Source organism: Cheilinus undulatus, linkage group 1 (assembly GCF_018320785.1).
Source record: "Cheilinus undulatus linkage group 1, ASM1832078v1, whole genome shotgun sequence".
In the NCBI taxonomy this organism is placed as follows: domain Eukaryota; kingdom Metazoa; phylum Chordata; class Actinopteri; order Labriformes; family Labridae; genus Cheilinus; species Cheilinus undulatus.
In genome coordinates this window covers 23811931-23838587 of record NC_054865.1, presented here as the reverse complement: position 1 = coordinate 23838587, position 26657 = coordinate 23811931, and the positions used below count along the sequence as shown (strand labels likewise).

General features: G+C 39.6%; 1 protein-coding gene across 3 annotated transcripts in view; it reads left to right on the top strand.

Annotated features, from left to right (window-relative positions):
* Positions 1-26657, top strand: part of kif26ba (kinesin family member 26Ba) — a 145147-nt gene that overhangs the window by 27646 nt on the left and 90844 nt on the right. For all 3 annotated transcript variants that reach the window (XM_041792167.1, XM_041792176.1, XM_041792160.1), the window contains one exon: positions 20873-21562. In XM_041792167.1, the coding sequence (XP_041648101.1) occupies positions 20873-21562 (690 nt within the window). The remainder of the gene's footprint in view (positions 1-20872; positions 21563-26657) is intronic.

Sequence of the window (26657 nt, the reverse complement as noted above, 5' to 3'; positions counted from 1 at the left end):
CCGATCCAACAGAATTAAGTGGAGAGGAACAAGTGCAGAGAAAGCTCAGTTTTATCCTTGAAGGCTTTAAAGGTCTCCTCTAGATTGTCTTTGGCTCACACATAAACAGTTCACAGCGTTCGTCTGTGCTCTGCACTCCAGAGCTGTTTCATAGTTGTGTGTGCAGCATGAAACCTCTCGTACAGGACTAGTCTTACGAAAATGTCACTTTAATGTGGCAAATGAGACTATGGCCGGGGAGATTAGACCATGGCAGACTGCCATAGCCCAGGTAATTAATAGGAATGCTGTGTGCAGTGATAAGAATATATAGGGCCGTATACCCACTTTCTAAGAGGCCAGTGTTGCCTCTTTAACAGCTTTTCTCCCTCATACTGTCACTGACAATCAGTAAATAAACTTTGTGAGTTACTGGTTAGGTTGAAATGGCAACTCAGTTCAAGTTTACATATTTCCATCTTTTTTGTTGTTGTGTTAAAGACATAAAAAGGCAGAATTGTAAAAGCCATTTGGGACCTGAAATGTTTGCTGAGAGCTTAGCCAAATAATCTGGATCTCTGGAAAGAATTGCATCTCCCATCACTAAGAGTGTGGCTGGACAGACATAAAAAAGCTGTTTGTTTACAATCAGAATATCACAGATCACACCAGCTGACCATTTAATGGCCATTTTATTATTGAACAAACTCCAATCCAGCAGCATCCACCAGTGTTGAAATCTGAAGCTTGTGCACAAGTGTAAAAGAACTACAGTTCCTCAAGTGTCCACTTGAGGCTGGCTGCAAAAGTCAACAAAAGCCCAATAACATCCATGTTTAAATGCTAAATTTTAGGGCAGATATCAACATGTTTATAGCCCGGTTAAACAAAAAACAAAGTTGGCAAGAAATAGGCTGTGTCTGTAATGTCTCACATTGTACGAGGAGAGACTTATTTTCCATAACTCTCCTTTTTCTTATTAAATTAGTGCCAGGAGTTATTCATAAGTTTGCATAATAGGGGTGTGCTGAGTTGACTCCCAGGCTGTTGTGTAGTAGCTGCTTGTTTGGGGTCCGTAGGCCACATCTCCACCCCTTTGACCATTTCAAGGTTGACTGAATGTTAATTTCAGGCTGCATTTCCAGTACAGCCGTCAGCATCACTGGGCTTAGAACTCTGCTTCAGGGACTGGTGGGACACTGAGACTAACTCCATCTTTGACACAGTCAGTGCATGAATAAATCTAACATATTCTGTGCTATGAACTAATCAGAGTGGGTCACAGGGCCTGCCAGGGGTTTTTAATTCATTTTTCCATGATAAATAATGAAACCAAGTTCTGTTTATGTTTGAGTAGTTTCTAAATGGTTGACATTTAGCTGCTTTTCCTTGATCCTGAGCCAGGAAGAACCCTGCCTACGCCAGTTTATTTAACTTGGTTTGTTTTTATGTAAGAGTACACACACTGTATCTGTAAGCACACTGGTCACCTGTTTCCAAATGTGTTTTCACACACGTTTGAGCATGAGTTGTCAGGCAGATCTTTACCTCCAGTTCCTCCCCAGTGAGCCCCACTAACCTTGAGAGGAACGGATACTGGAGGGAAGAACGGATGGAAGGGAAAAAAGAGGGGTGGAGTGAGAGAGAGAGTGTGTTCAGGTGTGGGATACGGCAAGATGAATCACCCAAACCAACAGGCAATTTGTCACTGTCAAGGAGAGAGAGGGGAGAAAAAAGAGGGTAAGGAATACGTGGAGAGGTCTTGGGGAGAGAAAGATCAGAAGTAGGTGGAGGACATAAAGAGGGTTACACAGTTGCAGGGAATACTAATTTATGTACAAGCGGGTTAAGATGTTGTTTGATCCAATCTCTGGACAGGATGGACACAGAGGAGTGAAAAGGCCTGGAAGTATACGAGCAGGTGTTTTATACTCTCTGGGTTGAAATCAGCGGTGTTATTCAACGGTTTACTTCCAGTGAGTCAGTTTATCTTTTCAGTCTTACGTATCCTGGGGGGAATGCACTTGTGTTCTGTGTTAGATAACTTGATGTATTTCTAAAAATAGCCCGTAAATTTATAAGATTACTGCATTTAAAAGTAACTTTCTACGTTACTGTAATACAATTACATAAGAGTTAAGGGAGGAAACACTTTGGAGCAGTTGTTCTCAGCTGGTGAGTCAGGACCCAAAAGTGGACCATAGAGCTGTTTCCAAAGATGTGTCTGGAAAGAAAAGTCCAGAAAAGTCTATCACGTATGGAAGTCCTAAGCGGTCATATATTCTTACATTTTTTTCAACCACCTACATTTTTCCATAATAACAGCCAAGTATTTGTCATTCTCTCAACATTTCAATGTATTTACAGTATCTCCTTTTCTCAGGATAACAAAGCTTGATTTCCCAAGGTTTGATAATTTCTTGAGAAATAACCAAAATTTCCCTGCTACCTCAGGATAATGGAGTAAAATAAAATGTATGCCTTGCAGGTTTTTGGCATGAAACACATTTGTTTTGCCTTTTTCTCTTTTCTTGTTTCTCTCGTCTAAAGTGGTTCAAAACTTTTCAGAATTTGGGTTATGATTTCTCATAAGAAGGGGATGGTGGGTCCTGATGTCTGAGAATTGAGAACCATTGATTTAAAGCTTATTTTGCTAGGGCAGCCAACAGTTCAGCCCAGTGTAGCTAAACACAATGAGGAAGAATCTTTTGAAAAAAGGCAGAACTTTGTCAAGTTTTCTGAGGAAATATCACAGAATTTTGAGTGAGTTGTTAGTCTTGTCCTTGCTTGTGGGGCGATGGGTTTGCTTAGCAAGACAGTGTGGCGTTCCCGGTATCTGAGCATGCAGATGAAAGTCAGAGTCTTTTAGTCCTTGGTCCCTCCAGTCTTACTATACTCTGGTGAGGCCTGGATATTGCCTGGTGGCAGGTGACGCTGACTGGACTCCTTTGTGACAACTTCTCAGTACATCTTTGGGTATCATTGGCAAGACCATTGTCTCTAAAGCTGATGTGTTCAGGAGAGTGGAGATAGGAAGGGTCAGCTGCTTGACATGAGAACGGCAGCTGTGCTTTACAGGCACCTGGTGCGCTTACCTGGGCCTGATCCAGCTCACCGCATACTGGGTTCCTGGGTACCTGGTGGGCTGGTCCAGGCACCGGGAGGGCTCACATGCATCATGGAGGGGGCAGCTTCAGGGATACCAGGAAAGATGGAACTTTGACCTGGCACAGGCCTGGAGGATGGCAATCAGGAGGCCAGAGCAGCATAGGACCAAGGTTGAAATGCTGAACCGGCACCCAACATTCTGGTATTGGAATCAGTATTGGAAAGGAAAAAATAGTATTTGAGGATTTTATATATTCATATCCATGAAATGTTGTGCTCTGGCTTGCCTCATTATGAAGGGGGAACCATCTGTTTCTACACTGTTCAAGGCTCATTAATAACAAAGTTTCTATTTCTCCACCTTGACATCCTTTAAATTCAGAGCAGAGATGCGACTGTTTACAGATGCAGCATGGACAGAAAGTGTGATCCAAAGTGGTGTCTTACTCTGGTGTGCTGTTGAGACGTGCCGTCAGGCTCCAGTGTCATTACAACACTTGACCTTCTAAAATTGGTACAGGCACTGATAAGGACTTTGGATTTTTTTTCACTCAAGCCCTGATAAAAATGAAAAACCTTTTACAGAAGTTATTGCTCTGGCTTTCACACCCTATTTAGACTCACAATGACTCACCCATTTAACTTTACTAAAAGTGTTAGTGAATGGATAAAAAGTAGACTTCTCTATTTCCACATACTGAGCATGGCTACAAATGAGCTGAATTTTTACAGTAAGCACCAGTGTTGTACAGGACTACCCTTTAAAAACAGGCATTTACAAAGACCACTTTCCCACTTAAAATAACAAGCAATGGAGCCAAGATCTTCATCAGTACTCCAGCACTAGACGACTGGCTAATTGGAAGCTAGTGAACCCACTGCAATAAATAACTCTCACATATACCTTGGTTGCAGATGCTTCACAGTTTACAGTGCGCCTCTAGTGCAGATGGTGCTTGTTTAAAAGCAGACAGCAGGATTTATATGCAATCTTATACAGTTAGGCAACACTGTGGGTTGCCAAGAAAGGAACTTTAAATGAGAAAAGAATCTAAAAGTATGGCAAGTATGCCATTTAGAGCGGGGAAACAATGGCCAGCTCATATACAGTACAGGCTTTCTCCAGCTACATCATTTATTCACACTGTCATCAGCAGCTCTCAAAAAAACTGTACATGCTGAGACAGGATTTTGATCTCAAGGTGTTAATAGAGCCCAGCGTTTTCCACATGTAGTGTAAATTATATGCAGAGACACAACGTCTTAAATGTGCAGAAAGTATCCATAAAAAACACCCCAACAAACTCAGACTCTTGTCATGAGAGCATGACACAAACAGAGACCTTGTGTTTTCATCAGATCCATATTTAGCATCTGTTTCTAGTATTTGCTCCCCTTTGATTTGGTTTAAATCCTACTACACACATACATTGATCATGCAGTGCTATTTTTGTATGTGTACATATGGATGCAGAGAGGAAAACATAACTTTCTGTAGCTGAATGCCTGATGCGCTCTTAACCCAAGATTATCCATAGCAGTGTTCAGACAGGCAATTAATCCTGGTCTTCAATCCAAAAACAGAGACAGCATGGATGTTGCCTCTGGAGGGCTGCAGAGTGAAGCGTGTTTCAAAGACCCTCTGAAGGCCTCTTTAAAAGACCTTCACACTGACCATGCTTGATCTGACCGTCTTGCCCACAGCCATTCAAAGAAGTCACATTTCAAAGGGTGAAAACATCTTTAAAGAGAGCAACACATCAAAGCATGTGAAGCCACCGTCTCGTTCTGTTAGTGAGCCAACCCTGATCTCCTACTCTCACTTTAAGACAGAGAGAGAGATGTCTGCCGAAGGCTGGCTACACGCTGGACAATTTTAACTCCTGCCTGGTTTACCTGTCCAATGATCAGAGGGGCGTAACCCAATCTAACACACTGAGGGAGTTTTTTGCATAAATGATAACAATAAATGTTCCTATTACAGGTAATTAAATAGAAATTTAAATTCAGTCACCTTGTCTATATCACCAGGACCTGGTTCATAGAATAGATTGCACCTACTAATAGCTCCAAAATTAGTGCATCATTTTCTCCAGCTTTCTTTTCAATCTCAGGGTCAAACTCAGAAAGCTTCCTGCCCTAATGATTTTCAGGAACAACCAAAAAGTTGTCATGCTGTCCTCAGTTTGCTTGTTTTGCATCCTAATGTGGAGATGAGCCTTCTGCACCTTTACCCTGCATGCTATCTCTTGCTAACAGAGGATAGTTTTGTACACATAAAGATGATAAGCTAGGGATGAGAGTAAACCTCTCCAGTTTTACTATGAGACCGAACTCAAAAATAAAAAGGACTTTCACTGTTAGAAAACAAAGCTTACTCCACTGAACAGAGCAAGCAAGGACAACATGAAGTTTGAAACCGCACTTTGTCCTCCTCATGCGTAATTACTTCATACTGTCCCCACACATGTGGATGAAGGTTCAAGCCTCTGATGGCTTGGACTAATGTAACCCATCGTTGTGTTAATAATAGGGACGTCACTGGGATGTTTAAATACTTTTCTTGCAGATTATTTATTTTTATGTCATAAAGAAGAGAAATGATTCCTTGGACAATGAAAAACTAATCTCTTATAAAAACAGCAAGACATGACTCATATGGAGTTTTCCATGTATGGAGCATAATATAGAAGTTTAAATAATCGCAGTAGGGATGCACAATATTGGATTTTTGCCCAATATACCCAGTATGCCAATATTTACAAATACATCTCTGCCAATAACTATATTAATATCGATATTTAAATGTAGTTCAGACCTAAAACTTCAGTCCATAAAACATGTGATTTAAAGATTGAGGATAAACCAGTTAACAAATTTTGGTCCTTTAAAACAGACAGAAAGTGTAAGGAATGATGATAAATAAAGAAAAAGACCTCAGCTGATGTAGCTCTGTTGGTCCGGACTTAAACTACACCAACTTATTTGTAAATATGATTTATATTTACAGCCGATATAAGCACATTTTACAGCCAAAATATCAGCTATGAATATTGGCAGAAATGTTTACCCACGCTGATAAAATCTGCAGGGAGTTATGTAAAGGGCTCCGTATCTTTCTTTGTATGTGTACAAGATAACTCGAGAACGGAAAAGTCGGATCTTCACCAAACTTTCAGGGAATATTGGGATAGTGACAGGGAAGAATCGATTAGATTTTGGTGATAATCGCGCACCTGTTCGATTTTTCTTGGACTTTGAAATTTTGAACACCATAGTAATCAATGGGAGTGTAAGTTCCTCGGTGGCGCTGCTTAGGCGTGGGTCTGCCGCCTCAGACGGCCATTCTAGTTTTATCTGCTGATGCCGATTTCATACCAATGATGTAGTGAATCCCTAAACCACAGCCAATCATTTTACTTTTATAGTTGTCCCTGTACAAATACACACTGAATAAATAAATGAATAAATATTTCTTTCTAATGTTGAATGTTATAATAAATGTTAGACTGCATTTTTTTCTGCTCATGGGTTCAGGTTTTGTAAATGCAAGTCATGCAATGGTTTTTGTGATACACACAAACTGAGCTCAATTTATTTTTCACAGCTAAATAGAGCTTATTTTGGTTTGCTGAGTATAACTAACATTAGCAGCATAAGCACCACTAGCCTTCAGTCCTCCATGCAGGTTAGCATAGCATACCTGTTCTGAATGGGAAATCTCATTGTTTTGATCAGAATACTGCTAAACTGTGCAGAACAACAAGGTGCCATCCGTCCTTTGTGCTGGTTTTACATCTCTGGTAGAGCATAAAGGCAGTATGCCAAACGCCATTAACTACTACAATCCTGTTATAATGCATGGTGTTATCCATTGCAGCTTAAACACAACATTTATCTGTCATTTTGGGCCTATATTTCAAATCTGAATATTTTGTTTAACAAGTAAAGACGTTAAATGGTTAAGTTGGTTGATCACGCACACCCTAATGTTAACTGTCTCAATCGAAACATTCCTTCTACAGATCTGTTTAGTTCACCTTTTTCAAGTGTGCACTAAATTTGATTCTTCAGCTAAATCATTATTTTCTAAAGCTGTCTATAGGAGTGTTTGCTCTGTAAATATCTGTCATAGTTGTTTGATGCACAACACAGTTGGCTTTAGAACATAGAATGGGAAATTTGAGTGAGTATTGGTGTGAGCTCTGAGAGAGAAATCTTATAAGAGTGATTAATTTGAGTGTGGGAACTAAAACTGCTTCTTGGATGTTATCACATCTAACACCTGTATCATTATTTGATGTATTATTGATAGTCTGAGGCCTCGCCAATAAACACAGTTATATAGAGCTGCACAAACATCCGCAAGCAAATATGTGCACACAGATTCTCCTCTCCACAGAGACAGAAGGTAATTTATAGCCCCTATAGCTAGTTAGCTGTATGCTGATTAATTTCTGTGTCGCCATGGCAACAAAAGTATTCTATTGCATTTTTCTGTGTTATTAATATAGCATGTCAACATCACAAGAGGGCATGTGTACATGTGCAGATGCATTTGTGTGCATGAGCAAGTTAGGCAAGCATGCATGTGTGCATAATAGGCTGCCATTGTGTCCTACCCAATCTAACTCCTACACACATTACTGGATCAAATGAAGGAATGACCAATTAAAAAGGGTGATTAAGGGAAGCATACTTTAGTGAAGGAGGGGGATGTTTAGGTTATAAATGAGCAGGAGAGAGAGAGACAAAGGGACAGAAAGAGAAGTCATTTGTCGTTGAAGGGAAACAAAATTCAGGAGAAGCAGGCTTGGTTTCCTTTATGTCTAGACTCACTTATGCTAATAAAGTCGAGCTGCTGCCTCTCAACTACCTTTAACACCCATACACGCAGAGTTAATTCAGTGTTTTCTCACTGAATCTACAAATAAATTGTGTATTCAGCTTCAGATCTGGCCTTGCTGCTCCATGTATGATCAATTTTAAAGGCTTCAAGAGCAAAAAGGTGGTTGGATATTCTCTGATCTTTTGTATCACAGTGCTACATTGATTTCTTCTTTTCAGTAGAAGTTTTAGCTATTTTTCCTGTCATTTTCCTCACCATTCTTAGCACTTACACCAGTTTTTCAAAGCATGTCCCTGAAAACCACCTGCACTGTATCATGCTGAGTCTCATTTATCATTGTTAAATAGAAAACGTATGACCATTGATGAATGTATAGAGTTCACATTGAATAAACAAAGTGTGTCACAGTCCAGATATCCCAATAATTTATACATGCTATATTTTACTGTTTATCTGAAGTTAGGCCTTTCTGCTCGACATCCCTTCAGCTTATTAAATGGTAAATGGACTTGAGCTTGTAAAGCACTTTTCACACGTGTTTAGCTGCTGTGTAGAGTGGCCATTAGTATTAAATAATCTGATTCATACATCCAAACATATTGATATGTCACTGCAGCAGCAGTGGGAACAGTGTGGGGTTAAGCATCTTGTCCAATGACACATACTCATGTGACTGCAGCTTGAGATCAAACTCCCAAACCTTAGAAACAACCCTCCCTACTCTCTACGCTCTATGCTGTACCTACTGAGCCACACTCACCCTACAATTAATAATAATTATATATCATATAATATATTAATATTGATAATACAAAAACAATCAGCCTGCACCTGAATGATGGCCTAACCTGGAAAACCAACACCACAGCGCTGATCAAAAAGGCACAGCAGTGACTTCACTTCCTGAGGGTCCTGACGAGCAACACCCTGGCCAAGGAGCTGCTGGTGTCCTTTTACAGATGCTCCATTGAAAGTGTACTGGCATACTGCATCCCAGTGTGGTTCTCCCGCTGCACTGCTCAGGAGAACACAGCTCTCCAGAGGGTCATCAACACATGTGTTTGTTATTGTGTCCATTTGATTGGTAGAGCTATGCATTGGACTTGAACAAAACTGTCACTGATCAATGTCTTCTTCAGTCATAATCAGGTAGCTACTTAAGTTTGTTTTGGTTTTATTCAGGTCTGTGTCCACTGATCCTGTGTCTGCTCTGGCAGTGCCAGCTATAATAAAAAACAAAACTAATGTGTTTCTCAATGCATTTTTAAACACTCAGCATTGTGCTCTCTCAGTTTAGCGTTTGGGACACCGCCCCTTTCTTTCATGACACTTCTTCCTAACTGACCAGTTGAAATCAGAAAGAGTTCTGATTTCTGTTATCAGTCCAGTAAGGGGGAAGAATCTAGTGTGACCTGCATGCTTTTCAAGAGTACGGCTTTCAGGTCTGAAGCTGCTTATGGCAGGATACGATACTTTAACACTGATTTAAAGTTTCCTAAAGACTGACCAAATGAACACTACAGAGGTAAGCAAAAGATAACTTTTGTAATTCCATTCAGTTCAGCTCAATGAAATCATATCAATTCAATTTCATTTTATTCAGTTGACTTTAGTTCAATTTAGTTTAATTCAATTCAGTCAATTCAGTTCAATTCAGTCTGGTTCAATTCAAATGAATTAGATTAAATCCTGTTTTATTCAATTCAGTTCAGTTCAATTCATTAAAATGTAATTGCATTCAGTGTAGTTTAATTTTATTTAATTCAGTTGATTTCAATCCAGGTCATTTCAGTTTAGTTCAGTTTTATTCATTTGACTTCAATCCAGTTCAGTCTCATTCAGCTCAGTTCAAGTAAATGATTTCCAGTTTAATTCAATTCTGTAAAATTTAATTCAGTTCAGTTTGATTTAATTCAAGGGATTTAAATGTGATCAAGTTTCAGTCAGTTCTGTTCAATTGAATTCATTTCAATTTAAATAAATGTAATTCAGTTTCATTCAGTTCAGTTAAATGAAATACATTCTAATTTTATTCACTTCGGTTTCAATTTTGTCCAGTTCTGTTCAATTCATTTCAATTCAGCTCTGTTCAATTCAGTCAGTTCATTTTGGTTCAATTTAATTTGTTCAATTGATTTCAACTAAATTCATGTTTAATTCATTAAATTGGCTCTAATTCTGTTTAATTAAATACAGTATAATTGATTTCATTTCAGTTAATTTATTTTAATTCAATTCAGCTCAGCTCAGATTAATTAAACTCAGTTCAGTTTATCTCAGCTTAAATCGGTCTGGTTTAATTCAGTTAATTTAGTTCAATTTAATTCATTTTAGTTTAATTGACTTGATGTCAGTTCAGTTTAATTTAATTAATTTAGTTCAGTTCATTGTGTTTTTTATTCATCTGACTTTAACTCAGTTCAGTTCAGTTTAATACAGTTCAGTTCAATTTGGTTTAAACCAGCTGACTTCAAATCTATTCAGTACAACTCAGTCCAATTTAGTTAATTTCAGTTAAATTCAATTTTATTTTATTCAGTTCAGTTAGATTTTATTCATTCAATTAAATACAAGTCATTTTGCTCATTCAGTTAATTTCAGTGGAAATAAGCATCCTTACATCCTGGTTCAAATTTTTTTAACCCCCAATTTTTCCATTTATACTGAAATATAGTAATTCATGACCAGGCACACACTGTACAGGGGTACATGTTTCAACAATATGCTCATTTTGGCTTGATGAAAGATACACATCATGCATATTTAGGGTCATGGCTCATATGTCTGCAGGCCAGTGTGTTGTTTGGCAGGAGGTTTAAACTCAGCGTCAGCTCCACCTTGTTCCTTTTCAAAGTTGACTGAAAGTAAGTTTGGGATATTTAAACTTCAAAAGACTTTCTATAAAGAATCAGCTACATCCAGTCCTTTTACTGTCTATTCTTTTTTGAATGAGACAGACCCGGAAAAATACAAATAATTAGTTTATTTTTTACTAATTTTATTGTTTTCATTGTTAATTAACCCTCAAGGCGACACAATAATGTATATCCTCATTTGAAAATGGAGAGACACAGAATGCTGGAGAGTGTTATTGAAAGATAGAGACCCATGCTTGACCCTTGTAAGTGCAGCATTTGTCTTTTATGTGTGTGTGAGACTGAGTGATGTCATTTATAACCGTGTTGCTGTTGACCTTGCCTCCACACTGACATCAGACTCACTCATTCACACTGCCACACTGTCATTCTTGAGACAAATGTGTGTGATCAGAGGCCACTAATACACTTGAAAAACACACTCACATACAATTGAAATTGTTTCTGCTGGCTTTTATTTTTCACTTTTCATCTTTATTGTTTTGTGACACTCCTGCCGTCTACAGTCTCTGTGCTAGTGAGAGACAGAGAGAGCAGGTGCAGGAGACCGCACCCCTTCTGCATGAATTCACTGATCCTGGCCCTGCAGAGAAATATGTGTGTGCAAATATCAGTGTGTATACAGGAGCAGGTAGAGGGGGGATGAATGGGGAGAGATGAGAGGAGGTAAATGAGTTTGGGTGGGGGTGGGAGTGGGGGGGTTTACCTTCCCTGGTCACTCATCTAGAACTGATTACACTCACTCACCCACTCACAAGCCAATAAACCTGCATCACCCTGGATTTAAACGCTGAACAACGGGCTCTCTCTGTCTTCTCATTATTTTTAGTCCTTCCTTTCTCTGATATGCTTTCTTCTTTTTAAATGTGCTGGTGCTTAAAATAGAAAATAATAAAGATGAAAAGTGAGTAAGAGTTAAAGGCAAAAAATAAAGGCAGTTGCAATTGCACTGATGCTACCCTGACTGTGATTGACAGAGTATGTCTGTGCATGTGTGCTTGTGGGTACAGATGTGTCTTATTGTGTTTGACAGTCCATTTTCATGAACCCTTTCCCCCAACACATAAAAAACGAAGGAACACACCGTGCCGGAGCTGTCTTGTCTTATCAAATCTCAGTCATAACACGAGTCTGTGTCCACACTAACAGTCTCTGAGGTCAGCACTCAGTTAGCCTCAGCTCTGTCCCTAAACCGTCTCTCTGCTTTCTCTCCTTCTCTCTGTCGCTCACACAGTGTCGAGCTGAGGCTGTGTTTGTCTGCCCCTGTAGGAGGAAATGAATCACACACGCTCATAGACCTGTCTGTGGTGCTGAGACTGATTGAGTCACTCAGAGAATACTGATGAGCTCAGAGGTGAAAAGGCGCCTCCAAGAAATGCTTACAGAGAGGGGGAAATATAAGGGTTCCAATAGAGACTTTGTTACCTAACCTAAAGTCTCATTTGGTTGTGTTTACATGAATAATGCTGTTATGTGTCTTTGATTTAAAGCTCAGATAAAAATGGCCTCCAATTTGGGCCCCAGTAGTCTAGTGATCATAACTCTAATTAGATTTTCGAACTGGACTTTATAAAGTTTTGTACTGAACTCTAGTTTTTGGCAACATTATGCTACACTAATGAGATAGCCAGAGAGGCAGGAAAAAAGAGTGTGTGTCCACATCTCTGTTGTGCGTTTGTGTGTTACTAGGGAAATAAACAAACCCATACTGTGGCACAGAAAGATGAGCTGAAAGTATTAGTGAGAACATGAAAACAGGAATAGGGTCAAGGAAAGGGCACTCATAGAAACAGTCTTATATTACATGCACAGTTAAGTCAAGCTATGATTGTAGCTTGATATGGCCGTTTAATTGGACTCCTGTCCTTGTCCATTGAGAAGAATTAAATTGCTGAAGGATTTGGATGAATGGCTTACCTCTGCTACAGTGGGTAGCAATTGTACCTCCTTTCAGTGAGTTACTATTGAACTGTCCTGGACAGCAGGAAGCTAATCTCTATAGGTTCTTTGTAGATGACGTCATGGAACACCCTCAGGGGCCAGTGGTGATTTCTGCATAGAGAACGCACTTTATAGCACTACTATAAAGGCCATGTTTTCAGTGGTTTATGACTAAGCCAAGAGTTTAATGGGCAAAAATATCTACATTCTTTATTCCTAAGCAACTTTTGTGTCCCAAAAGTAGCGAAATATTCAGGAAAAAAAAAAAACAGGATGAGCAGTGTCACACAATGCTCGTATATGGCAAAGCAGCCTGGTTTTGTTCAGCACAGTAGTTTTTAGCCCACAACCACCAAAATAAAAGTACATTTTAGGGATTTTTTAAAACCTTACTTTGATTAAAGCATTAATCTCACCAACTTACCATGTTTTGTTTTAAATTGTACTAATTTTATGCATGTATTTTGACAAAAAACTGTAAAATGTATACTTTAAACCATGTTATCATTATATCTGAAGGCAGAGGACAACATGACAACTGTTTGCTACATGTTTATGCAATTTTTTCATTGTGGGAATGCTCAGAATAACCAGTTTGGGTCTAAATGAGGTGAAAACATGCAAATGAGAAAATGGATCCCCAGTTGCATCACCTAGGTGTTAGTCCCACTTTAGAACCACTTCAGGAAGCTCAGCTTAGGATGGTTAGTACAGACAGACTAGCATTTCTACATGTTTTTAAAATTCCAGTTGTAATCAGACTAATGCAACAAATTAACTGTTTCTAATTGCATGTAAACATGCTGAATATATTTGAGTCTGAGTGTCTGTACAAAGGCCATTTGCATTGTTCTAAGGATGGTTATCATTGCCGGCATTTGGCTGATTTGCAATGTTGGCAAGGTGACAGGTACTACAGCACGGATCTGGATGTGTCATTTATTTTAGAATCAGTTTTAAGGCCTGGTTTCCTGCAGAAATGAAGTGTTGATGATCAGAACACTGCAGAAAACATGATGGACCACAGGGCGGTCCGTTTGTATATTTTACTGTAATAGGATGTATAATTTGTGGATATTTGATTTCTCACTCATAAGATAGTGACAGTGACGAAAATATTGAAATGCCTGAAAATATCAATCCCTACCACATGGTTAATGGATTTACAGCAAAACTCTCTCGTACTAGACCTCATATCTTCACTCTTCCTTCAAAACACAGCTCTCCTGTTTTCCTTTTTTTCCATCACAGTTTGGTTGTTCCCCAAATCACAGCCAATTTGGAAGAACAAGACCCTCATCTCAAGGACCAAACCCTGTGTCCACTTTAATACTCCTTTGGTGGCCCGTCTGCTGAATGTTTGTTTATTTATGTGTGTTTGTGTTTGAATGAGTGTGACAGTGAGATAAGAGTTGGGGGAAGCCAAGGGAGATTATGTGATACTTTTAACTAGCTCTTGGACTTTTACCAATTTTGACGTTTTCAATTCTATCCAAACAGGAAAATCAGAGCCTCTCTTTGGTATTGATTAGAGGATTTCTTCACTTTGTCCTCTGAGTGGTTTATATTTTTATCAGTCTCAAACACATTTTGCAATGACTTACAGTGAGAAAATCAGACTCTGCTTACTTGCACTTTTTTGACAAACTACTTTGGCAAACACAAGACAAGATGCTTTTACAATCAGATAGAAATAGAGTTAAAACAAAAAGCAGCCAATACTGAGGTGCAAAAAACACCTTAAGTCCAGTGTCCACTTGCAGCTGGCCAAAAGGGAAAAAATACGGGTTGTGTGTATGGGTGTGTGACAGAAATAGAGCGAAATGCACATGTGTACAGTATGTTTAAAAACCTGTCCCATTAGTTATGCTTCTTATTTAGCTTTAGCAACAAGGTAGTCTTTATCTGATAATATACACACTCACATTCTGCTCGGTTGAACTCCTTGCGCTCATGTAACGTGTATGAGCATGTGTAAGAGTGTGTGTGTGTATTTTGTGGTCTTGTGGTTTGTTGACACAGCCTAGCAGGCAGCTCTCACTCTGAGAGGTTGCCTTTTCCTTATTAGATGAAATGATGCTTTGTGTGCACACATTTACACACACACTAACACACACGTAGCCAGTGTATTGATTGAAGAAAAGTAACAGTCTTGTTATTGATAGAGACTTAGTTGTGTGTGGCAGACAGTCGGTTTCATTCACTCTGTTTTTCTTGCTAACAGGCTGTTATTCCTCTGTGAGCATACGGGCCACCAAAGAGGCTGACCACACACTAAAAAGTACAACCAGTTTAACATATTCAAGCAATATCTTACTGAAGGGACTGATACTGTACTGAAAAGAGACAGCAGCGAAAACGAAGCATTTCAGACGGAGGTTAAAGTAAGGGTTTTCAGGACACTAGTGTGAGAAACATGAAGAGTTTTTCTGAGCTGCAAACCATGTGAAGCTACTACGTGGGTATCAGAGAGATGTGTAAAGCCTTGAAAAAAGGCATAATACCCCCTCTTTAAGCATGTCAGCCTCTGCTGCAGTAAGTGGTGATATGCCCTTTGCAGATGTTATACTATAAAATCTGTTTCCAGCTGACCTTACTGACAAGTTAGCAGGGGACAAATTAGTCGCATGCTGAGCGATGAAAAGCTCAAGACAGTCTGGCTGCAGACGCTTCATCTCTGCCAGCCATTCTCACAGACTCTTAATCTAAGACACTTTGTGTCTCAGAATGAAAATAAATGCTAAAACTTTCTAAATAAAATCAAATTATACTTCCGTTAAAGTTTAGGGTAAGACTTAAGGTAAGGGTACCCAAAAGTATAAAGCCTGATCTGCAAAACCTGATTATAAAAACTTAAATGAAGCCGAGTACACAGTCTTCTTACAAGAAAAAATCTTGTTCTCCATGAATACATTACAACACAGCAAGCTTAGCTTTTGTAGGTAACAGAGCTATGTAGCTAATGTAGCTAAAGCTAAGCTCACAAGACAGATTTGTCCAGGGTCCTGCATCTTATGATGTCATCAAAAAGCGCAGGACCATTCATTTAAACTGCACTGATCATGGATCCAATGGAATCCAATCCATCTTGACAGCCCTAGTTTTATATTAAAATAAACAGTATTACAGTATTTGGCTGAAAAGCTTCAATGTTTATATGTGATGTGCTCATTTCAACATATCAGTCAATTATTTTGACTCATGTTCCTCTCTGCTTTTCCATGTCATCCATCTATCATCTTTCTCTTAGTATGAATATCTGATTTTCTAAATCTGCTGAAAGATAACCAGTGCCAATCACATACCTATTGATTCGACACCCACGCACACACAAATTCTGCATCGCCGTAACTCATGTATTGATTAAGCTTCAAAATCTCTCCCATCACTTTGGTTGATACTCTACATGCGCTATGAAGTGAGATATTCAAATGAAAGTCCCAGTGTGCAGGGCAACTGTTGGAAGAGGTGCTTCCATGTCGTAGTGTGTTTGATTGGTGCACCAGCTCTTATAGAAATATATATTAAATTGTGGTTAAACTCTTTTTTTGTTTATTTCTTGAGGTGGGTAACAAAGCTGCAAATATGGAACATGAGGAGGGAGGAAGTGGATGTAATGGCTCTGCTTTCGAAATGTAGAAGTGCTAATAGCAGCTATTAAATGGAAGAGATGTGTCTTGTGTCTGGATGTTGTGCGTGCAGGAACAGAAGAGTAGGACATGAGTGGACAACATACTTTCTTATACAAGCATGAATACACTTTCACACTTAACTGCACAGACCAGGTGATGTTTGCTTTAACTATCACTTCTGCAGAAAAACACCCTGCATAGATACCAGGCAGATACCAGCGCTGCAGAAAAGGAGGTGCTGTCTGAAAGCATGAAGCTAATTACAGTTATCACCTACAACAGATGTTTGGTTGGAGTGAAGGGCATGTGAAGAACATGTGAACATGCACTAAGTTTAGGGCTGTTTTTTTATTCTTTTACATGAAATATTCAGACATCTTTACTTCTTTGTGTAAAACTCTGGAGAAATATTTCCACTGGTGTAAATGAGGTTTGGACACATATCTGTATCTGTGGGTGTGTGCATGTGTTTTGCATGCAAACTTTGATATTTAGACCCAAGAAGCATGGCAGGAGATTTAGTAGGGCTATTCTCAGGCAAAGTGGCTCCAATTAAGTCTGGAAAAACACACAAATAAACAGAGCACATACCTAAACAGGCACTTTTATTCACAGACAGGGAGAACTGTGGAGACAAATTGGACAAATGTTTACATTTATGCAAAAAGAAAAAACACTAAGATTACTCACACAAAAGAATGCACCAATTTACCATCTTGAGAGGCCAAATCTGAGGTTCTCCTGCATTTTAATATGCATAAGAAACACATATCAGCACATTGACTGCTGTGATTAAAGTAAGATACCAAAAAAATGAAGGGTCATGACTTTTATGGATCTTATAGTTTTTTTGTACTTTGGTGATACACATTAATAAAATTTTGGCGTCTTGTGTATTTTACCATCTTTTTACACCTTATGCTATTATAACTGTTACTGAAGTGGTAACAGTGGAAATATTATGTAGCACAAAGACAACAAATAACACCAAAATCAAAAAGGGGTGACTTTGGCATAGGTGGGGGGACTGAACCCATGTCATGTAGATGTGTCCTTTGACAAGACACTTTACTCCACATTGCTCCCATTGATGCAGCAGTGGAATAAGGATGTGTATACATGGAATAATGACAAACAGCCTCTATACATAGCAGCCTTCACCATCAGTGTGTGAATGTGGAGTGAATGACTGTCAATGGATAAGTGTGACCTGAAGCTCCTTGAGTAGTCAGACTACTTAAAAGCACCATACAAGTCCATTCACCGTTTGAGTCTGTTTAACTTTTATTACACAGCAGCAAGTGGCGGTGAGAAGTGCTCTAAAACTGGTTGGGTCAAAGAAAGCCCCCAAAAATCCATGAATTAACACTGACCCTACCTTCTTTTACCTTAACTTTACAATTAGAGGACATAACTACCCAAAGCAGAGTCATCCGGGATGAGGGAATCTACCCTTAGACTGTTTTGAGTCTCTTTGACCCATGAAGTTTATGAAAATTAAGGTCAAGATTTTTTTTTAAAGTACCTTTTACACATGAACCTCACTGCAGGAGATTGTAAGGGTCAGGGTAGGTTTGCACATAGAGGAGGAGACGGAGGAGCAGTCTTCAGTCGTGGGGACTATTTTCTGATTAATATTAATAAAATATGTGAAATACTATTTCCACAGTGCAGAAAGATAGTAGAAAACACTTCATGATCAACTTGTGGTTCACACCCAGAAAACTGTCAGGAGCCAATAGCGTGTTTAAAGAAGCTCAAATGAAATCAGACAGGTTCATTTTGGTGCTGTTGCGACTGTGAAAAATCTCATGTCAGGACATGTTTGCTTGGTCAGTGTACAGGAAAATGTGTTGAATTAAACACTTATCCTGGGTTTATGTAATTAAATGAGTTCAGAGTTAAATTTACTCTTTGAAAAAAAGTGTCAGTATCTCACATTCACAGTGTTATTCTTTTAAACATTCTTTTACGCTTTATTTCTGATAATGATAATTTGAAGTATCTACATCATTAATGCTTTATATTCTACAATACAACTTTTATAAATAGTTGAATGTGCAAGATTGCATTGATCTGCCATGGCACAGATGTCCTGTGGCATTGATGAACTTAAGAGTCAACACCTTATCAGGTAATCAGCCTTTCATGAAGGCCAGCCCATTTCTTATACCTTTGGTTGACCCATTTTAAAAAAAACTCCCCAACTCAGTGGATAACTTCACTCATGGTGCAATGCATCCATCATCAATAAGAACAATAATCCATCAGAAATATGAGCAAAAGGGTCCCATTAGTGTTCACTATACAACATCAAAACACATCAAAACACATGTAAATACACTATTTTGCCAAAAGTATTCGCTCCTTTGCCTTGACTCTTAATCCATAGGATTTAATATGACATCAATCCACCCTTTGCAACTGTAACAGCTCAAACTCTTCTAGGAATGCTTTCCATAAGGTTTAGGAGTGTGTTTATGGGAATTTCTGACCATTCTTCCAGAAGCGCATTTGTGAGGTCACACACTGATGTTGGATGAGAAGGCCTGGCTCTCAGTCCCCGCTCTAAATCATCCCAAAGGTGTTTATTGGGTTGAGGTCAGGACTCTGTGCAGGCCAGTCAAGTTCATCCACACCAAACTCTCTCATCCATGTCTTTATGGTCCTTGCTTTGTGCACTGGTGATGATGTCATGTTGGGACACGAAGGGGTCATCCCCAAATTGTTCCCAAAAAGTTGGGAGCATGGAATTGTCCAAAATTTCTTGGTATGCTGAAGTATTCAGAGTTCCTTTCACTGGAACTAAGGGGCCAAGCCCAGCTCCTGAAAAACAACCCCACACCATAATCCCCCCTCCACCAAACTTTACACTTGGCACAATGCAGTCAGATAAGTACCGTTCTCCTAGCAACCGCCAAACCCAGACTTGTCCATCAGATTGCCAGATGGAGAAGCGTGATTTGTCACCCCAGAGAACGTGTCTCCACTGCTCTAGAGTCCAGTGGCGGCGTGCTTTACACCACTGCATCCAACGCTTTGCATTGCACTTGGTGATGTATGGCTTGGATGCAGCTGCTCAGCCACGGAAACCCATTCCATGAAGCTCTCTATGCACTGTTCTTGAGCTAATCTGAAGGCCACATGAAGTTTGGAGGTCTGTAGCGATTGACTCTGCAGAAAGTTGGCAGCCTCTGCGCAATATGCGCCTCAGCATCTGCTGGCCCTGCTCCCTCATTTTACGTGACCTACCACTTGGTGGCTGAGTTGCTGTCATTCCCAATCACTTTCACTTTGTTATAATACCACTGACAGTTGACTATGGAATATTTAGGACTGAGGAAATTTCATCACTGGACTTGTTGCACAGGTGGCATCCTATCACAGTACCAGGCTTGAATTCACTGAGCTCCTGAGAAAGACCCATTCTTTCACAAATGTTTGTAGAAACAGTCTGCATGCCTAGGTGCTTGATTTTATACACCTGTGGCCATGGAAGTGATTGGAACACCTGATTTCAATTATTTGGATGTTTGGCAATATAGTCTACATGTAGTTACTTCTAAACACTATGGCCAAGGGGATGATGGGAAAACTCTGCCCACGTATCCCCCAGATTTGAAGTAGCAGTGGATGGAGCTTAGACCAGTTGAACATTAACTCTGAATGGCTCAACACTGTCAAATAACACTGAAGACCCTTTCACTCAGAATAGATTAAGATTACACTTTGAATGTTAAAATCAACTCTGAAATGTTTAGTTCTGAGATTTCAACACTCCATTTTCTGCTGTGTAAAACAGCTTACATAATTTCTACAAGAATGTTATTTTATAATTTACTTTACAAATATTTTATTTTCACTCATGAATGAGGAATAAAGAGGTCAGGTCACCTTTACTGAGCAATTCTTGCTTCATCAAATACTTTTTAATTCTGCTTTTTAATTAAGTGCTCACCTTATGTCACACATTGATAGCATAGCAATTAACCTCTTGTAAGTTGCAAAAATTACTTGTCTTTCATTTATTGTATTTTCATCATTATGCACCAAGGTGCTTTTCAGAAGGTTAAAAAGTGTAGAGTTACATCATGCACTCATCACACACAATGACAGCCTGCACTGTGGTTTAATACAGGCTGAAAGGGGGAGTGAGAAGGGAGAGGAAGAAAGACAGAGGAGAAGGTCAGTTGTTCATTTTTGTATCAGAGGCCTCTGTGCTGCCAGCCTCTGTGTCATTCTTAGCCTTTAGACCCTGAGGAAATAATGTGTGTGAGTGTGAGAGTGTCTTTTGCCATGCCTGTCCTCAGACTACAAGAAAGTGTTTCTTAGATGTTCTGTTATGTTTATAGCCATGGTTTGTTAAACATGCTTATCATTTCTTCTCCCTTTCAAAGATAAATGTTATTCTGTATTTTGGTCTCATTTATTTTCTCCATCCTGAGAAGAACTAATTCCCATCATTCTGTTTCTGTATCTCCTTCCAGGATCCGTCGTTCTCTCTCCTCCTCCATGATAAGCTTCAGGTGCCCAACAGTTCCCGCCGAGCGTGGAATGAGCGTGACAGTCGCTGTGATGTCTGTGCCACTCACCTCACTCAGCTCAAACAGGAGGCTGTCCGTATGGTCCTCACTCTGGACCAGTGGGATTTATCTCCCACCTCCTCCCCGACATCCCTGATTGGACGTTATGGCTCTCAAGGAGCTCTGGGTGGAATCGGAGCTTCTGGAGCACGGGACTGGCCTCCTCCTTTTCTTCCTTCATCATCCTCCGCAGCTTCTGCTGCTGTTTCACTCCCTCCTCATCCATCCTCCCAGTCTCCATCCCCGAGTCCTAGCCAGACCCCCACACCCAGTCCGAGCCATGGACCATCCAACTCGAGTCATGGGAGCCCCTCTATGGCTCAAACGTCCAGCTTTGCTCCAACAAACCCAACACCTCAAGGCCAAGGACACAGACTGGGATGTAAGCCCAGCTCCCTGGGGCTGGGAGGTGCAGTGGACAGGAGGAATGGGTCTCCCAGTTCAGGAAAAGCTGGTGCTCAGCAGCAGGCAGTGAGCGGAGTAAACAGCCCAGGCAGTAATGGTGGTAACAGCAGCAATAATGGGAGTGGAGCTGTGCAGGCCCATCAGCACCTCAACAGAACAAATGGAGGAGTTACACTCTACCCATACCAGGTAAGACACCTGCAGAGCTTTATGGGTGTATGTGTGTGTGTGTGTGTCTCTTTGTTCAAATGTAGCTCTGAGTAACATTTACTGTACACCTATAGCTTCTTCTCCCACCAAGACATACATACAGTATGTCACTGCAGACACTAACTTTTGTTCCTGTATGATAAAAAGGTTTCTAGTGGATTGTTGTCATTTTTATTGTTAGACACATTTGCACCATGAGTGAGGTTATCCACTGAGTTAGATATACTGCCTTAACTTTGGGTGCTCTATAAGGTTACATAGTGTGTATTCTTCATCAGTATGAATTGACTGACTAAGAGGTTGACTCTCTGCTTTGTTCTTGCCAAAGGAAACCCACCTTGCCACATTTTTTCAAGAGTTACAGCAGCTCTGTCATATTGTAAAATAATAAATGCTATAAAAGTGTAGGTTAACTATCTATAGTGTGGACCAACATAGGCACTTTTAAACTGTGAATTTAACTCTATAGGAGTTTAATGAACACAGTCAATTTGGCTGTGCATTTTACTTTATCATAGAGGAGTAATTGTACCTGAACAACCTGGTTGGAGTTCTCTTCTCTTGTTGTTACTGCCAATAAGGAAAGATATTTGACTCTACAACTCATCAGAAGTAAACTTTAAATGAAATACTTTATACTTTTACTTGAGTAGATGTATAGACCATTACTTTTACTGTTACTAAAGTAAATTTTAACCAGAGTAACTGTACTTTACTTGAGTTCAATAGTCTTGGACTTTTTCTACCTCTGCCTATTAGTAGGCATCAGGATGCACAATGATGTCAGGTCAGGGCCACAAACTAGAAGACAATGAAACATAAATCTGACAGTCATGTTGAATGGTGGTTGTGGGGCGTCTTGGACATGCTGTTGATTATGTCACACTACAAGAGTGTCCCAACACTCATATCCTAGCCCAAAATTGACAATATGCTATGACAATGTGGTTTGGCCAAAATCTGACAGAATTTGTGTTGTCTGAGTGGGCCTTTGATTTACTTTTAACTGTGCTGACAGGACCAAAATTTAACAGTTAAATTAAATCAGGTTCAGCCCAACAAGACAAACATCTATTATTCCCATTGGTGGAAGCATCATTTTCTTTACACCAAAAGAGCTCTAAAAAGTGTTTTGACTTGATTTCTGACTTTCATTGAAAGGAAGTGGATCCTGGCACAACATGAAGTATTTCTGAATGCAACAGAAGCAGTTCAGGTGACTCCAACTGAAAGAGGAGATAATAAAGGGGGTTTCAGCTGGAGACAGGAAGAGACGCAGTGAAAGCAGGGGAAGATGGCAGGAGGGAGAAGACGCCTGAGGTTACGTGTGGACTAGAGGTGTATGGAGAGAGGCAGGAGAGCTGAGACTGCAGGGGGGATCCAGAGGTGTGTTTGTGTGTTTTAACATGTGTGTATGAGCGTGTTCTACAGATGTAATAATTCATACACTGATAATTAGGACTCTAGGGACTCTTATGTCACACACCCCCAGTACCCCTTCAGTCTTACACTCCCATTCACCCTCTCTATCAAACACAGAGTCTCTCTCTCTCTCTACATATTTTTATGCCTCTTGCTTTCCTTCTAGCCTATTATTTCTCCTGCCCTCCTCACACTGTCTACTTTAGATTCACCATCCTCTTTTTCAGCTATTTCTCAGTCCTTCTTTATTTTTTCAGCTCATAGCTTGAATCAGATTCAATAATATTGAATAGTAGTTCAAAATTATTTTGTATAGCCTAAGTCCTGGAATTTTTGTATTTTGTTGGTCAGAAATTACATGGAGGAGAATGCTTAAAGCTACTGACCTTGTGGAAATTAACAGTTAAATTCACAACTTTAGTGCACACAAAGCCTCTACCCAAGGTCTTTGGATTAAACAGTATGAAGTGTTTTGTATGACAGTGTTGCAGGTGACCAAAAGGCTGTTACATCAGCTATGTGTTAGTTATGTCTTAAGTCCACACTTAACCCCACATTACAACTTACGTTATAACCAAAGTTTTCCCAGTGGTTGGTTGCACCATGGGGGTGTAAGGTTCATCTTAACTAGTACAGTATGTATCCAAAATTAACCAAATATTGACAGGGATATAGAATGTGAATGTGTATTTGGCTGCCTGGCCATTCCTAAAACAGGGACTGTAATGACATTGTATTCAAATAGATGCACTTTGATATTGAGTTGGATATGGAGTTTTGCAGTTTTTACAGCCTTTTTAATGATACTCTATTATTGGATGGTGGAAGTAATCTCTGCTCATGGAAACCAAAAGTGCCATTGATCACAGAGAAGTCCCTACAGACACCAAACAGCTAGTAAAATCCTCAGCTCCTCGTCTCCTTCAGATCAGTAAAGTGATGTCTGGTCAGAAGTGGCTTTCTCTTTTTGTTGGTGTTTGTATGACGTGAACTCTCACTTTTCCTAAGTTCTCTTTAATGAACAGCCTGAGCATATATGTCAGGTCAGGTTTCCTTTTTACCAGTGGGATATTAGAATCCACAGTGAGTCTTCTCACTTTTCTTTATTTAAAATAAGCCAGGCTGAGTGTCTCACAGCTCTGTAGACAGCAGGCAGTATGGGCAGTATGTCAGTATGCCAGACACAGCCATGTAAACATTACCGACTGGTGAGAGCCAGCCCTGCTAATGTTAGTGGCCAGAAGCAACACACTGCCTGCTGGATCTGTTTACTGGGGAAGTCAACTATGCACAGAGGAAAATAGCAGCAGCTGGTTTGCTTGGCTGTTGTCAAAAATGTGCTCAGGATGAGCCGAAGTTTGTTCATAAATATTGATTTTTATCCTTTTAAAATGGTCCAGAATCATAGCAATTCTGCAGTTCTGACGTGAATCAAAAACACTGCTACTCATGTTGTCTGCTTTAACTCGGTTGGGTTGCAGGTGTTGCTCCATCAGTGATGGTTTGGCAAGTTTAGGAGAATGCCAAACAATCAATGGAATCCTGTGGTATAAAGTCAGTGACATTAAATAAAGGAACATAAATACAGAGAGACAGAGTCTAAGCCTATAGCAGCATAACTAGGAATTGGCATTATGCCTTACTGTCATTTTTATCAAATGGAAAGGTTATTGTCACTCTTAAAAGTAGAGAGGGTGTGGATAATTCAAGAGGAGGAAGGCCTTATAACCCAAGGCTGTACCTCCCATACTATTTTTAGAGACTGAAGGCTTACATTCTGGGGGTGCCATGTTCTAGAGAGGTAATACAGCACTTGATATACAGAGGGGTGCAAGAATAAGTCCTTAAAACCTGGAAGTGAGCTAGCATTTTACCACTTCCGGTTCCCTCATCTGGACGGGATTTTTGACTAAGTTTCCAGTTAAATGACTGAAATAAGGTCTGTGGTGAACACAAGCTCAAGAGATTTTGATGCTTTTTTTCCTACAACATAAGATACATATGAGAAGTGCCCTGCTTTTGAATCTGACATCTTTTGTGTCTTAGGCAGTTGCTTAGGGGTAGATAACTAGGACTACAGCATTTGTCAGGACCATTTTACGCCATCACCCCAACACGGCAAGTGAGCCTGCCTCTCACTCATCCTCGGGTGATGACGTTAAATTCAGTCGACTGTGTCAGACTTCATGAAGACTATCTTTATGAACAAAACATGTAAGTTTCATAGACTTTTATTTGACGCAGATTTTATTTTTAGCAGATCTTTCCAATGCAAGAGTGGTGTGATGGGAGCTGAACTGGCACTAAAGTAGTGGGTGTGGTTAGAGTTTTGCCACAATTCTAGCAGCAGCTGGAAAAAAGTACATTCAAGAAATAGAAAATTTGACTATTTTTTGAATAAAATATTTGTTACCTTGGAAAAATTACTTCCCAGATTTTCCAGTGTTGTAACAGCTGTAACAAGTAACAGAAGCATAGACATTTTTCTCTTTATTTTCATTGAATTTCTAAGTTGGATCAGCCTCAGTGTTGGTGCTCTGGTGACTTTTACAGTAATGGTGTTTCAGCAGGAAAGGAGAGACAGAGCAGAGCAATAAATCACCCCTGTTTAGACTCCCCCTGAGAGAGAGAGAGAGAGAGAAGGGGGAAGGGCTGAGCAATGATGGAATCAAAAATGGGTATGAAAGAAGAAAATAAAGTGAAACTGATATAAAGATAAATGAAAAAAGAATAAGAAATAGTAAAAGTGAGGGGTTACATTTAGCATTTTAACAACAATTCCTGATAACTGCTTCAATTCTGAGACAACATCAATGGTGAGAAAACTAGCAGCCTCTACATTACACAGGATATTGCAGAAAAATTGGGTTTAGTTGGAAATCCTGTGATATGCCTTACAATAAAATGTAAAAGACTCTTGTGTTAGTTTAAGTGAGTCTGAGAAGTTCTTACAGAGAAAAATGATCAAATAAAGAACAAAAATAACTTTTCTTCCATTAATCATGATAATCAAAGTGAAAGAGAAACAAGCACATGTGCAACACTGTGAGGAAAATGTATGGGGTTTAACCTGAAACTACTGAACCTGAGGGCTTTGTGGGTATTTCAGAAACACTTCTAAGAACACCATCCCTCTGGTATTATTTGATAATTTTTTTACACTGATAAAAAATCACTTTAGTTTGAAGTCTTCCTGAGAGATAGCTCTATAAAAATCAGAGGAGAATATAAGTAAGGATACCAAGGTGGGAGCAGCCTGTCCGCCACTGTGGATGACATTAAAATCTTGCTGGATCAGCAGTCTGAGAGGTGACAACCTTCGTATTTTATAGTTATTGCCATTTTTCTTGCAGGTCCCACGAGAAATGAGGGACAAATAGAAAACACAGATTCAGAGTGAACAATGATGACAGACTAAAACTCGCGAAATCTCCCAAGAAGCATCCTTGGATCAGTTTAGTCATTATTTTGAGTTCCTCTAAATTCTCAATGTTTTTGTACTGAACACCAGAAACCTCATCAACCTCACGCCCTGGGTGATAGCAGCTCCCAGATCCATTCTGGTGTTTTTCCTCCTCATGGACAGTAAAAACCTACAAAACAGATATTTTAATTACAAAAATAACCAAAACAGAAAACACCTTTGTTAGAC